Source organism: Oryzias latipes, chromosome 3 (genome assembly GCF_053564925.1).
Source record: "Oryzias latipes strain Hd-rR chromosome 3, Olatipes_Hd-rR_3.1".
In the NCBI taxonomy this organism is placed as follows: Eukaryota; Metazoa; Chordata; class Actinopteri; order Beloniformes; family Adrianichthyidae; genus Oryzias; species Oryzias latipes.
Genome location: NC_136239.1, coordinates 21,779,350 through 21,794,799, shown reverse-complemented (window position 1 = coordinate 21,794,799; position 15,450 = coordinate 21,779,350). Strand labels below are relative to the sequence as shown.

The 15,450-nt window shown below is 38.0% G+C and overlaps 1 protein-coding gene across 1 annotated transcript in view; it reads left to right on the top strand.

Moving 5' to 3' along the window:
- Nucleotides 1-3,654: 3,654 nt before the first annotated feature.
- mybpc3 (myosin binding protein C3) overlaps nt 3,655-15,450 on the top strand; it is a 28,092-nt gene continuing 16,296 nt past the window's right edge. The window contains exons 1-8 of the mRNA XM_078945347.1: nt 3,655-3,843; nt 6,850-7,119; nt 9,457-9,588; nt 11,049-11,120; nt 11,652-11,800; nt 11,893-12,010; nt 12,280-12,328; nt 14,055-14,114. Coding sequence (XP_078801473.1) covers nt 3,819-3,843; nt 6,850-7,119; nt 9,457-9,588; nt 11,049-11,120; nt 11,652-11,800; nt 11,893-12,010; nt 12,280-12,328; nt 14,055-14,114 — 875 coding nt within the window. The 5' untranslated portion in view covers nt 3,655-3,818. The remainder of the gene's footprint in view (nt 3,844-6,849; nt 7,120-9,456; nt 9,589-11,048; nt 11,121-11,651; nt 11,801-11,892; nt 12,011-12,279; nt 12,329-14,054; nt 14,115-15,450) is intronic.

The window sequence follows — 15,450 nt, the reverse complement described above, 5'->3', positions numbered from 1 at the left end:
CTGTTTGTACTAAGTGTTTTATGTGCATACTAGCAACTGCAGAGTACACTTCAACTAACATCAATGACAAAAAAAAAAGCATTTGAAAGGGAGGAAGAGGAAACTAATCTGCAAAATTGAATAGTGTTAGGTTTACAAATGTGGTCTGTTATCTTTTGGTGCATGTCAGAGAGTAACTGGTAGCTTAGAGGAACTTGGAGGCTGAAATGGGCCCAGAAGATGAAGTGGCTTGTAGTGCTTGTTCATCATCTGACTGTGAATCCTGACACACAATGCCGGGACCAGCTCTCTGTTTACAGTGTGTGAGGTGTCACATCTGGGCTTTAAATGTCAACAGCCTACACACAGAGAAATTAAAGTTTATAGTTAATTTACATAACTTGTGTATTGGTTTCACCCACTGTAATACATCTGTATCCCTGCAATAGATACGAGGAAGAAACCAACATGTTTGACAAAGAGTAGTTCCTATTGAGCTGGTAATGTTGGATGGATATCTTTTTGTGTTTCAAACAAATGATAAGTTTATGCACTGAGGCCAGTGGACAAGTCAGAGCCTGCTTTGTGTCTTTAACCCTTTAAAGTCCCACTCTGATCGTCTTTTGAGCTAAAAGTGTTTCCAGTGATCTTTTAATTATTATTATGTCGTATACAGCTGAAAAAAATAAAAAACTGTCATTTTGTAGGACATAGTTTCTGAAGAGCGGCAGGAGTTCATCAGAAATTTCCCTCTGAGTTGTAGGATCATTGGTGCGGAGTAAGCCTGACACCCTACTTCCTATGATCTATCTGTTGACGTGCTCTCCCCCTAATCTACAGCCCCTTACAACCCCAACCTAAACTTTGTGGTGCAACAAAAATGGCGAGAATATCGGAGCTTGGACAAGGAAAGCAAAGACGTACATGCATCAGGTGGATGCATCCGAATGGAGCACTGAGCTTGTAGCCTGCTATTGTGGGTTCTACATCACACCTACAATCTTTTTTAACAATGGCATTTTTTTTTGTCTGCTCCCGATTCACAACAATTTGAATAAAGAAATACTCAGAACGGCAGTTTTAAGATTAATTTTCTCAATGTATGTCCTTCATCATGAGAAAAATGTTACAAGAGCGTGTAAAAACACCAAAATGACCATTTTCATCGGAGTGGGTCTTTAACACTGGAGCTTTGGCCCCAGGCCTTGTACGGATAAAACTGATTGTGTAAACATTTCACTGCTACAACACTGTACAGTAGTGAAATGTTTACACAATCCATGAATCCATGTAAGTAAGCTAATTTTGTAGGGGGGGGGGGGCGGGGGTTACATTAGCGATGTGTTGCATATCAGCACAGCCATTATGAAAAGCCACTTTTTTCTGCAACGGCTGATATTGATAGCGTGAAGAGTCTAGGAGTTACAGTTATTCAAAAAGCACGTGTTCTGTCAACAACATATCCAGTGTTAAAGGGTTAATCCAGATTCCTTTTTACTTCATCATTAAACCGAAAAAGGTTGTGAACATCGTTTGGGCCAGAGTCTGTGTCCTTTGATGCTCTGGTTCTTTAGTGCATGCATGGAACCTCATCTAAATTCTAGTGTGGATCAAAGGTTTGAAAATGAGGATCTTGGTTCATTTACCAAAAAACTCTGGTGTGGTTCAAAAGCACATGGGCTGTCCAGCAGACCAAATAGGAGAAACAAACCAAAAAGAGGAAATGATATGAAGTTTGGGCATTTTAAGTAGAAAAAAAAACTGCTCAAAATATAAAACCAAAATTATGCGAATCACAAAAAAAATCCTAAACCTTCTTTGTAAATGTAGTTTGGGGATATAATTTCCAATTCCAATCAATATATTTGAGCATGTTTCTTACTTTACCTCACATAATGGCTGTGTGTATCACCAACAAAATACTTGATTGATTCAACCCTGACTCACTTCTTTTTCTTTGAAAGTCCATTCATTTGTCAAGTTTCCATTCTAAAGCTGCATTTTTTCAAACTTGGAAACAGTTTTTCCATCATTAGTTCGTATGTGCACAAGTAAAACCTGCATGATTATAATCAGGAATTATCCCTAGTAACATTTTGCCTGAAAAAACTATAAAAATCAGTCTTAAAGAATAATCTGTTGGTTGATTCTATTAATCAATACGTTTATTTGATTTGACGGAATCTTGTAATCTTATTCCAGATCATGTCTGAATTAGGTCTAAAGCTAGAAGGACTAGCCAGCTTTCTTGTTCATGATGTTTTTTGTTTTTTTTTGTGGTCAGACCTCCTTTCAGGCAATACCGCCCCCCAGAGGCCGGTGGCTGTAACCGTGCTGTTTCCCAACCGCTGGAGTTTCAGTTGGTTCAAAAAACAAAGACAGGTTATTTGAATTCATGAAAACAGTCTATCATTTCTTTGTAATGGTGAGTTTTTAAAAACACAACTTTTTTTGTTATCATGAACATTTCAGCTACATTTATTAAAAAGTAACTATTATATATTCTACCAGAACATTTTTGTTGAGAAAATGCAAGTTTGCATTTGTTTTTTAATGATAAAAGTCGCGAACTTGCATTTTGCTTTTAACTGCACTGGAAAAACAAAATAATAATGAGAATTATGTTTTTGTATAAAACCATATCATATTTTAACTTGTGTAAGGTACACATACTACACTTACGTATGAAACTCAGAGCACTTTTTAAATGAGAGTCACATTCATACATAACTTTTTGCTCCCCGTATGTTTTTGTAAATGCATGTAATGCTAATGTCTTTCTTACTCACACCCTCCCACACGGGAAATCTTTCAGAGCCACGCAGTTTTTTTTGGCTCGGGGGACCCTGGAAGCTTGTTAGCGGGGCATCGAATCTGAAAACATAAAATGTCCGCAGCTGTGACGTCCCAGTTCTAAGAAGCCTACAGCTCCGCACAATGCTACTGTTGTAGCTGACGCTAACAGGTGGGCCACAATCCAAGAAATCACACCAAATACAGATTAATATAGATTGGAAAATGATTTCAATGTTTTTATTTAGTACTTTACAATGCCACAAGGGTACCAACATGCTTAACAATAATAGAAAGAGAGATAAAAAGAAAAGTAGAAAACAATCTAGAATGTTAAAAACAACTGCATGAAACTACGGGATACAAAACCCATAAAAATACAAATAAGAATAAAACTAATAAAAGAAAATTGCTCCAAGACAAACCAGTACCTGAAACAGAGTTTTATCCAACCTTCTAGTTCTATTTTGAGCTAAAAACGAAAAAATGTTTTCCTTGAAATCTGAATAGATCATTAAAGCATTTTTTATATATAATTTGTTCATGTGTTTTGATTAAAAAAAAAGATATTAAACAGCAGGTTGAGCAAGAAACTTCAAAACAAAAATGCTAAAAGATCAAGCATCATCTTCTGAAGTTCTCTTAGTTCCTAAGGTGGATCGGCAGTAAAAGAGCAGCAAAACATTTAAAGTTCTACTATTACCTTCCTCCCTGCTTCTGTTCCTTTTGCTCTTAAGGCCTATCAGTCAGCTGAGGTGCTGTGGAACGACGACTGACATGTAACACAAAGTGGGGCGGGACAAAAGGTAGAGTGGAGTGACATTACATTTTAAAGAGGGTGAGCCATGATGGGGAGAAAGACGTGAGGGGGGGGGGGGGGGGGGGGGGGGGCTTTATTTTAATGTTAGGATATGGAGGGGGGGGGGGGGGGGAAGGAGGGGAGGGACGGATCCCAAAAAAAGGGGAGGGCCACTATTAAAAGCCGAGGATTTGGCAGAGAAAGCCAACTGTAAAGTCTCTTTGCTGTGAGGTGGAAAGCGCTCAGGATGCCAGAGCCAGTCAAAAAACCAGGTGAGCCTCTTCGATTGCTAAGTTGGCATTTTTAGCTCTGTCTACTGTCACCTTGTTATCTTCTCTATGATCATCTTGTCAAACCTCTAGTCTAGTGTTTAGCGACATAATCAATCAAACTGTGTGTGCGTTCAAACATTTGCTTTATAATTTTGTTTGTTAATCTTGCTTTTTGTGCAATATTATGACACAAGTGGTGTAAGATAATATTCGACTAAGCTCAAAAACAGCTTTCTTAGGTAACCATGAAGAAAACCATTTTTTTGGAGCCTGAATAAAATGTTATAACGATGAACAAGCAAAAAGAATAAAAAAAAAAACATGTCCATTTCACTGTCAAACCTGAACTAGTCGGATTTTTAGCAGGATGATATGGTTAGAAATTTGATGGATGAAATAGGTAAACTGTACGTCTGTAAAATAACCACCATCTTCATTCACAGTGTGTTTCCTGTTTCTCTAATTAGAATGTAATTTCAAGGCCTTTTAAGCCCCTCTAAGCTTATTGATAAGATGTACTGCTGCTCTTGTAGCCTGACGCCAAAATCAGAACATGCCACAGGTAATTCATGTCCTCGGTTCAAAGCGTTTCTCACCCCCTCCAATGCTGTCAACAAAGCCCAGGTGGAAATATTGTCAGATGCCAGCACGCCACTGTCACATTTCCAGCATTACAGCATTCACAAAGTGACCCACTGATCCAAAAATGCCCCTGCAGGATTCCAGCTTGACAAATGGCTTTCCACAGTTTTCTTTTTGCCCTCATGAGTGGGCGTGAACGGCTGTTTGCGGAGCGAGAAGGCCACCGTCTCACATATCAGATGACTGAGTGGTGCCCAAATGGCCAACTTGTGTGTGATAAGACCTTTAGCATGAGAGATTCATGGAGAACAATAACAGTTATCAGTTATGAGCCTGCAGCTTTTACCAGATCCATTAGAGGAAAACTGTCATTGTTGTTCATGCTATTATTTATTTCAGTATCATTTAATTGAATCTGTTTATCTAATTCCTTTTTGCAACATTTTTACTCTAAGTTGGTTTTAGTTGAATTTATAAAATTGAAATTCTTTTATGGATTGACTGTGTTATCACAATTTTTAACCTTTTTCAAATTTCTTTATTTTCTATTTAATTAATTGCAGCACACATGGGTGACATCTAATCAAAAACTGCCCCTGCACCCCAGCTATTAAAAATAAGCAAATGTCAGACAATATTTTTCATTTTCCATAAAATACATAGCTTTGTCATTGTTATATTCTGCATTAAGTCAAAGTAATCTTAATTTTGTCCCTTCAAAAGGTTATAAAAGCATAGTTTTTGTTCACTTCTTTTGCACTTCAAAGGCTAGTATGATTGAAGAGCAAAGTATTTGCATGTGTGACTGACAACTTGTCAAGGAGCACATCATTCAGCTTCCAGACCCATAAAAATAGCATCTGCCAAGCTAAGATACCTATTGCAGCAGACGTCAGTACGTCTCATTTAAATGACCTGCACATACAGGGCTCTTCCTAAATTTAAACTCTCACATTAAAGGTCACTGTTATATTGTGGATTTTTTAAAACTATATTTCTTGTATTTTACATTTGCACGTGTGCCGTAAATCTGAACACATCCTTGACCTCAGTTCCACTAATTTTGTATCTTTGGAGACAATCAGCACAAGAGTGTAATTTCTGAAAACTTTCCTAACCAAAAAAAAAAAAACTGAAAAGGTAGTGCTTTTATTTGTTACTTTTAAGGGGTGGCCTATGTTATTCCCTTTTAGTCTATACATTAGTTTTAAGGCTGACAGCTCTTTTTTTAGTGTCCCTAATTCCCACTGTGCTTTCTGATCCTTTTTTCATCCTATATGTTGCAACTCGTTCATTTTAAGGTTAAAATTTCATTACAATAAAATATACTTTGTACTGCTGTACAGCTTCAGTTGTTTAATTTTGTTTACCGGTAACTAACTAGCTAGAATATGCATCCACCAGACTGAGATTACTGTAACACTGTGTTTAAAAACAACATGCACATCTTCATGTCTGACTATTGGAGTGAAACGTTTCTAAAAATTATGAGAATTAGCTTTAGGAAAAAATGTGGATCAGCACATTTCAAAAGAGTTTTTTTATAGAACTTCTTCAAATTTGCTGTAGTTCACACTGACGTTATAGAGCTACATTCAATGTCTAAACTCTCAAGCTTTCAGCATTTTTTAATTAGACTTTCTATAAAATACCTATTGATTGGACTTCATCTTATGTTAACTCTGCAGTAAGTCCTTTGTTTTAGAACATAATTATCAGACAAAACAGTTGCTTTATATGTGCAACATTTGTGAGAGGAAGGAGCAAAATGCAGAGCCCCTCAGTTTAAAATTAGCCCCCACGGTGTAAAAACTGTACTTCACTGTCTACTGTTTGAGAAACAATCATCTCATGAATTTACGAGCTGTTTGTCTCCACTTGGAACGAACCAAGTCACTGTCTCCCCCTCTGGGCTCACGGCTGGAAATGTCCGAGCCGCTGTTATATTTGCGTTTTTCATTACAGTCAGTCTGTATTTTTGTGCTCTCCTTGATCTTCTCCTGAATACATGAGTGGGTTTTGGGCGTAGCATACCAACATCCCCTGAGGGTGTTGCCTTATGTCCGCTCTGTAAAGGACTTGTTTATTGCTACCAACCTGGTGGGTTTGAAAGTGTACAATCAGTCAAGGTTGAAGATTCCATCCTGTTGTAAACAGATCTACTGGGTGTGTAGAAATTGCTTCTATAGTTTCATATTCAAAGATATTTATATATAGAACTCCATCAACTGACAGACATGGTCCTTTTCCACATTTTTGTAATTGTTTATCAATGATCTTCACTAAGATGGAGTCATTTTAATGGTGAGTCAAGGATGAGCAGCCTAACATTTAAATCCTGCATTGTGTTCTCACTATGAGCAGATCAGGAAACAACGCAGGAAAATGTGCATTTACTTTGTATTTTCCACTCACCCACTTCAGTTTCAGCATTCACCAAGAAACCCAAAACTCAGGAGGCAGAGGAGGGGTCGTCCGTGGTCTTTGAAGCAGAGACAGAGAAGGCCGACGCCAAAGTGCAATGGCAGTGCAACTCAAAGGACATAGCCAGTGGCAACAACTATCTAATCCTAGCTGAAGGAAACAAGCACTCGTTGACTATTCAAACTGTGACCAAGGAAGATGCCAGTGTGTATGCAGTGATTGCTGGTGGTTCCAAGGTCAAGTTTGAGTTGAAAGTAATTTCAAAGCCAGGTGGGGGGCACTTTGATGCAGAATCTGCACTTCTGAGGTCCCTGCTTTTCCACTTTCATCTGTTTGTTGTCTTCACTAAGCACAAAGGCGAGCATGCTACCCCAAATCCTGCAGAGTACCACTGCGCAACTGGATTAAAGACCCACTCTTATTACAATTGTGTTTTTTTATCACATTGTTTTAGCTTTTTATGGATAACATTTATTAAGAAAGTTAAGCTCAAATTTGTATTTTTGAGTACTTCTTTGTCTAAATAGTTGTAAACCAAGAGGAGATGAAACAATGCTGTTTGGAAAAGATTGTATTTATGATTTAGAAACTACATGGGCAGGCTAAAATCTCCTTGGTTTGAGCTCTCAGTAACTAAGTGGGAACGGGGGGGGGGGCTGCTCCACTGGGAATGCTTAAAATACCTCAAAAGGTAATTGGAGTGAGTCTTTAACCTTAATCAAATCTCTCAGACTTTGAAGGTTTTGTTAGACATGATGGAAAGGTTCTTCAAATCTAAACCACAGATATAATATGGAAATGGGTTAACTGAGCATTTAACTCAACATGAAAAACAAAAGGAAAAGAAACTGCACATTCTACATGTGAGGACACAAAATAAATCATCAATCGAATATGTTTGAAATGTTGATTTTTCCAACGAAGAAAGCCTTGGACCCAATTTATGAATTAATCTTATAATTCCTCTTTTAGCAACCACAAATGTTGCCAAATGACACAAGCTGTTCAACTTATGTCCTGCTGTGACTCTGCGTTTTGGAACTGTCTATGTCATTCTTCTTTTGGGGGAGCTGCCTCCCGACTATTCACTGTGACTCCCCACACCGTCATTCCATGTAGCCCTGCAGTTTGTCATTTTTTTTTCTTTTTTTTTTGAAAAACAGTTAAATTCACTTTTATGTGAATACAATACTTTTTTGGAAAATCAGGTTTGGACTTGAAAAAACAGAAAATGTTCAGTCTCAGAACCAAAAGTGAGAACATGTGACACACAAGGCCTCTTTCTGGAGTTTTCATGAAAATATTTAGCAGTGAGGCCCACAGTCTCCTTTTAAAATACTATTTTTGGACTATAGCGGATTCACAACCTGCTAAAGTTTTTGCTTAAAGTTTAATTGGGGTGAAGTCTAAAGTTTGACAGGTCTGTCAGAACAAATCCTCCAGTTTCAGAACCCTTTCAGTACATGTGCTTTAAGGAGTTGGTGCTCTGATCATTTTTGCACAATACTGTGGTTTAAGGCAGTTCTATTGGACTGAATGGGATCAGATGTAACTGGACTAAGCTTTGACTGCAGTAATTTTGCCGTTTTTATATGCTTTCTTTAAAAAGTGCAACTTGATGATGTGAAAATTAAAACTAAATAGATCAACTGGAATAAATTTCCCTTTTAAAAATCTTCCTCAATACCAGCAGTATGTGTCCAGTCCCAATTCTTTTAAATCCACCAAAAACTACAATTCCCATAGCCCCCACCCCTTAGTACCAAAACGAGTTCATTCTGTAAAATGCAGTGGTTGGTAGATATTCAGGTTTAGAAGTCTCCTCTACAGAGAGGAAGTCATTGCTGGAGGTCAAGAACTCAGAAAACAGCCCTCAAAGGGGCAGAAGGAGGTCACTTCAAACTAGTGTGGTGTGCAGTTTCTTTTTCATTCAGGGGGCATTTCAAGCGCAAATGAATCTGTGATACACATTTTTCTCAATTTAAACTTCTGAGTTTAATTGAGAACAAATTTCCATGAAGTCTAACTGCTCCTTTGATGTCCTTCACTGTCTGTCCAGCAACTGAGCACAGTCGTATTCCTTACACAGTGTGGCGAGCGAGCAACATTTGCGCCATTGGTCTGTCAGTGAGACCTGCCCATGCTCTTTGGAGGTGCAAACAAATCTCTTTAAAGGCAACAGAGTGGCGTGACCAGCGCCTGGCTTCAGCTGTCTGCGGCTCATATCCTGGCCTCTCTTGACTCTCAGTCTCTTTGTGATGACCTTGACCCCCACACCAACACATTATTACCTTATGAGTAACTGGCTCTAGTCTGGTGCTGAGGACAGGCATGAGGGACAGCTGATAACGCATGGAAAGTTAGCAGGTCACTCCAAAAAGATAAGATAAAAGGAACATTTGGGAGATAAACTGCCGCCAGAGGAGGGTGTGTCATTTTTCAGCAAAACTGATTGAAAAAATGCAGGAATCTGATGGCTCAAATGTCTAAAAGTCACAAAATAATTCCACAAAGGTTATGGAGGGGGGATAGGAAACAGAAACAGCTTTTTCTTTAAATTTCTTTGCCAATGCTTGTCTTGACGTGTCTGCGGTAATGATAACACAGACACTCCAGCTGATACTCCTGCAGCCAAGCCTGAGGAGCCAAGCATGAAGCCAGAGCAGGCCTCTGATCCACAGGGGGGGGCTACCCCGCAGGGAGAAACCCCCACCCCAAAGGACACGCCTCCAGCTGAAGGTGAGTTACTGTTTGCCTACATCCCATAATGATTGCTCTATTATGTCTCTCTTCAATAAATAAGTTCAATTTAACTCGGAGTTCGATTTTTTAGAAATGACACCCTTATTACATAAACTAAATGTTTCGATCTTTTTACAAATATAAAAATTAAATTCACATCTTCTGTAACAGGCTGCATGGCGAAGTAGTAGTTCACACTCTCATAACAAGTGGGCACTGGTTCAAATCCAAGGGACTGTTACTCAGGTGTGAGTGTGTGTATTGTGTGAGTGTGTGGTTGTATGACATTCTGTGGCCCTGTGATGGACAGGCGGATTCTCATTTGCCAAACAGTAGCTGGGTAGGTTCCAGCAACTCCATGACCCCAAATGGGACTTAGATGGGTTTAGATGAATGGATTATTTGAACCAAATTTAGTTCTGAATGAGGATAAGACACACAGGATTTACCAATACTACTTTGAATCTTCAAGCATGTGAAAAGTGAATTGCATTAACATTCCAAAAGTCTCAGGAGCGTTCCCAGTGTTTGTGTTCAGTCGACTAGACATATTTGGGTTTACACCTGTCTGTTTTTCAGACTCGAGCTGTTATCTACATTTTTATTCATGGTCGAAAGAGCTTTAAATCTTGATGGCTTCATTTTCAAAACCACTAAAAAAGTTTGATGCCAACATGAGAAACCAAGATAGTGATGATTTTCAAAGCTAAAATAAGAATATAAAAGCTTTCTGTCGTCAGTTGCTGACTGTCTGATTTAAGAAAAATGTTAAGAAATGCACAAACTGTAATGTTGCTGTTGTTACTTTCCCTGTAAAAGGTCACTCTATATATAACCTTATGCAAAATATGTCCTACATTCAGAACATAGTGTCCACATCAGCAAAGCCGCTGAGTGTTGCAGTAATTTTCTTTCTTAGTTAAAAATGTATCCTCAGACTTATCATAATTTCTGTTATTTACCTTTGGAACGTAGTTTCCATTTTTTTTTAAACATTTACACACAAACTTACAGATATCAAAAGGACACTCACAGCTCCAGGAAAAGAACTGAATTGGGCAGATTTTTCTTTGAAGTTTGGTTGACCAAATTGGTTTACTATTATTTGTTATTCTTTTGTGGTCTGCTTCTAGCATGATTTCTGAGGATATGTTGTTATAAGTCTTAAAATATACAACCAGACATGGAACGTCACCAACAAAGTGTCAATTTTTTTTCCAAACCTAAAACGGCAGCATCATATTTGGTTTTAAATACTTGTTTTCATGAAATTAGATCAAGATGAATATTAGTAACGTGACTAAAAAAAAAAGAAAACAGGGGGTAATTGTATTTTCTTAGGACATTTAAAAACTGTCCATTTCACATTTTGTGCACATCTCATCAGCCCTCAAAAAATAATTTATCAACAATTAAGTTTGTGGTTATTTAACTCCTAATTTTTCCCTTTGCTGTAGACGCTCCAGATACCAGACAAGACTTGACAGGACTCTTCACAGAGAAACCTCAGAGTGGAGAGGTCACAGTAGGTCTGCAACCTTAAATTCTTTACCATCATCAATTTAATTCAATTTAATTTAATTTAATAATATAGCTGGTTACTGGCCATTGTCTCTACTGTATTTGTGTAAAAAAATGTCTTATATGTCTTATTTTCAGTATAAAACAAAACACAGTTTTTCAAAATAAAATATATGATTATTTTAAACTCATGGTTTAAAAATTGTTTTAACCCTTGTGCTATCTTAGATGACCCCACCCTTACATTGACGTGTTCTCCCTACCATGACAAAGGTGGATAAAGGTGGAAAGATTTCATGTAATCCATGGACACCAGTGAAGATTACAAATCATTGAAGAAAAAAGGTTCAGAGCACTGTCTAGTGGGTCTAGATGACCCAACTCCTAATCTTAAAGGGCCTAGGATAGCACAAGGGTTAAACTCATGATTTTAAAAAATAAGTAGGTAGAAGACAAAATGTCAGTTTGATAAAAGCATTTAAGAAAATCTTAAAGGGCTGGATAGTTGGAAAGCCAGTCGTGACTTTCCGTCTGTGCAGGGGAGAACATCACCTTTGTGGCAAAAGTGAATGCCGAGTCGCTGCTGAAGAAACCCACCATCAGATGGTTCAAAGGAAAGTGGATGGACCTCGCCACCAAATGTGGAAAGCATTTACAGCTAAAGGAGACGTATGATCGTAGCAGTAAGGTAGATTTGAGCTCATGTTGACAAAAGTATCAGAGTAAAACAAAACCCTTTATTTGTGGTATAGTGATGTCTCGTTGTGTGTTTGTTCACAGGTGTACACATTTGAGATGCAGATAACGGCTGCCAAGGCTAACTTTGCAGGAGGGTACAGATGTGAAGTTTCATCCAAGGACAAGTTTGACAGCTGCAATTTTGAACTGACCGTGCACGGTGAGAGCAGCACCCACCACCCTTCACCTCTACTTTGTGTTCATGGAGGGATTTTTGTGCCAGTGCAACACTCACTGTTTTGTTTTGTTTGCATGTATTTTTCAATTTGATGTGCAATTTTCTGTTTTTAAGTATGAATTAATTTTTGGAGCACATGTAATGTTTTAAGTTTTACTCTCAAAACACTGAGTGTTGTGCTTGGAATACTGGCACGAAAATCACCCCATACCTCACTGATCTGACCGTCTTGAACTTATCCTGACTTCCAGAGGCCAGAGCTCCGGGAGGGCTGGACATAAGAACGGCTTTTAGACGCACGTGAGTCGCATGAAATGTTTCGATTCGTTATTTTTTAGCTCGCTTTTTTCTTTTTAATATTGAAAAGAAAAGAAAGAAAATTGCACATATGACTCCTCGTTACCCCCAGGTGAATCTAACCTCGCCTTATTTCACATCAGATACAGTAGTTCTTGTTTCATCTAATCTTCAATCTTCAAAAGAGGGTTTTAAAACCTAATGCATATTTTAGCTCAGCCTGAACACACAAACGTTTTTTGGACGATGAGTGATAAATAACTGTGAAAATGCTAACCTGTCAGGAGTGAAGGCGGTAAGAAGAGAAGTGGACCAGGAGCAAGGTAGTAACAGGCCCAACAGACTTGTTCTTAAGCTCACAGGAGAACAGAGAAACCAGGACCAGGATCAGAGGCTCCTTCTCTCTTCTGTGGCCTGCTTCTTCTCTGCACTTGAGTTCAACAGAATGGCATACGCTTTAGTTTGCAGGGTTTTGAGAGGCCGACTCTGGAGGGAAGCTCACAAGAGAGTGAGAGACAGATGTCTACAGGTGACAAAAAACTAAATTTAAAACACTTTCTTAATCTCAGCCACGGATGTGGTCATCTGTGAATATGTGAATGAATATCCGTGGCTGGACCAGACAGTTGAGCAGCATAAACGTGGGTCTGTCCGCTCTCTCTGATCTCCTCCTGCGTCTCCATCAAAACTGAGCTCGCTGCAAAAACACCTTACTGGCAGAGTGAGATTTGACGGTGGTTGGATGATGCTGAAAGTGCAGGATGTGCCAAAACATACAGGCTTTTCACTAGCTGAGCTAATGTGTGTGTGTGTGTGTGTGTGGGGGGGGGGGGGGGTTGCCAAACAGAGGAAGTGCAACTACTGTATGTTGTGTTGAAACTTCACCGCACAAGCCAGAGATGCACCTTCTAATCCTGTTGTTAGATAAGAAGCCAGTCACACTCAGTCAAATCTACGCCCTTGTCTTTATCTTTGATCCCACTGATAAGCGACAAGCCCACTTTTTGGGGGGAAGTGACAGCATGTTTTGTTCAACATGAGTGTTTTTTTTGTCTCTTTGTGGAGTGCTGCTGCTGCTGCTGATGGCTTGCAGTGAGAAGGTTTCATTTTTGGGAAATACCCTATGTGTTGTATTTTGTTTTTTTATTTCTTACCTTTCCGTTTTCTATCTTTAGCAAATTTTTTCCACTTTGGGTAACAATTATCTGGAATTAATTGGTTTATGGAAATCTGTAATGCAAAAATAACAAATTGTCTTTTAAGAAAAGGAAGTAAAAAATGTTTCCAAAACCAGAGAGTTAAAATATTCCAATGCAAATAGTTACCTTATGTTAAAAAGTGACCAGTTTATTTGTTAATTTTTTTACTTTTTCAGACTGACTGTTACTGTTAAATACTGCTATTTCCCAAAAGGCAAATATCTTCCGTCACCATAGCAGCACACAGCTCTCGAAGGAAAACGCTTTCCTGAATACTCCTCTTTTCATCCACTCAGTTATCACTTTTGTGATATGGTTCTCATCTAGTTTCCGTTTTCTTTTCATCTAACTCTGGTTTGAAAAAAAAAACAGGTTTGTATTTTGCTTGTTTATTATTACATGATATTTTCAACTTTTTAAATGTGTCAACTTCATTGATACCAAAAGAGGGCACGGTCCATTTTTCTCTGTCATACTAACACTCTTCTGGTCATGGAGAAGAAACCTTGTGTCCCTTTTGCTGTCTGCAGTAGCACAGATGGAAACGATGACTCAGGAGAACTGGACTTCAGTGCCTTATTGAAAAAGAGGTAAATTACCAATTGGAGTTTTTTATTTTTCACATTTGGATTCTGATTTTTTGGACTTGTCTCATTCCTAATTTTTTCTTTCTTTTGTTCTATCTGGATCGCCTTGTGTCCTCAGAGAGTAAGTCAAGTCTACATTTGCAACAGAACATTGTAATGATCACTTGATAAACTTGAAAGTTTTAGTAAATTTAAGCTTATAATAGATTAGGATAAGTCTGTTGTTGATGCACATTTTTTTATATAAAGTTATCAACACCAGCTCATTGACTTTTCATGTTACTTTCATCCTAAAGCACAGCTACTTCTACAATTTTTCTTCTAAAACTGCCTTTTATGCCCTAAACAACAGTTGAAAAAGTCTTAGCTAAATAATTGAACGTATGCCAACAGTATTTTTAGGAATGCATGCACCATCCACCCTTCTTTTTCTTAAAACCATACCTTTATGCAAGGAATATGGATCTTTTTAGGGTACTACACAGGTGCAGGTTTGTTTTAGTGCAATTTCAGATGCATGATCTGTTTTAAATGCCTGATTCTAATAAACTCAGTTAACTTTATAAACTTCTCATTTTTGCTTGTTTGCCAGATGTTCCTATTATTCCTACAAAAACGTTTTTTGCAACTTTTTGAAATTCATCTATTATCATAAAACAAAACTATTAATTGAATTGATAATGTTATAACATCATTTGAATATTTATTGTTACCAAATACATTGTTTTTTGTTTTTGCACACTAAAGGTCTGCTAAATTAAAAAAAAAGTACAGCACCAATAGTGTTTAATTTTATCTACGTAAAATAAATGATAAATAAAGAAAATTATTTTATGGTGTTATCACAAATACATACGGTATGCACGTTGACAGTCTAACATACGTGTTAAGTGGGGATGATTGCAAACACTGAGGTTTGGGGTCAAATATCAAAGGTTGCTTGTATTTTGCACAGCAACATCATACTTTGCTCTTCCTAAGTTAACAGGTGAATCAGGTGGTTAATGTTGTGGGTCAGTGAAGAACCACAGAGCTGCTTCAAAATCGCTCAAAGGCTGACACTCAGAATCAGATTAACATGGACAGATCATCCACCTGCGTGCCAGCCTCCATGCTCCAGTCTTACAGCCATCATCTGGTGCAAATGTGGAACAAGGAGGTCATTCTGTGGATCTTATAATGCATATCAGACCAAACCTGTGACAGAAAAGAGAAAAAAATAGTGTTTTATCTCCAACTCTGTATGAAAATCTGATATTTAATCCCTGAATTTATTTCCGATTATATGAAAATACATTCTTTAGTATTTTTTCCTTTCAAGGCAAACCCCATTTAAGTT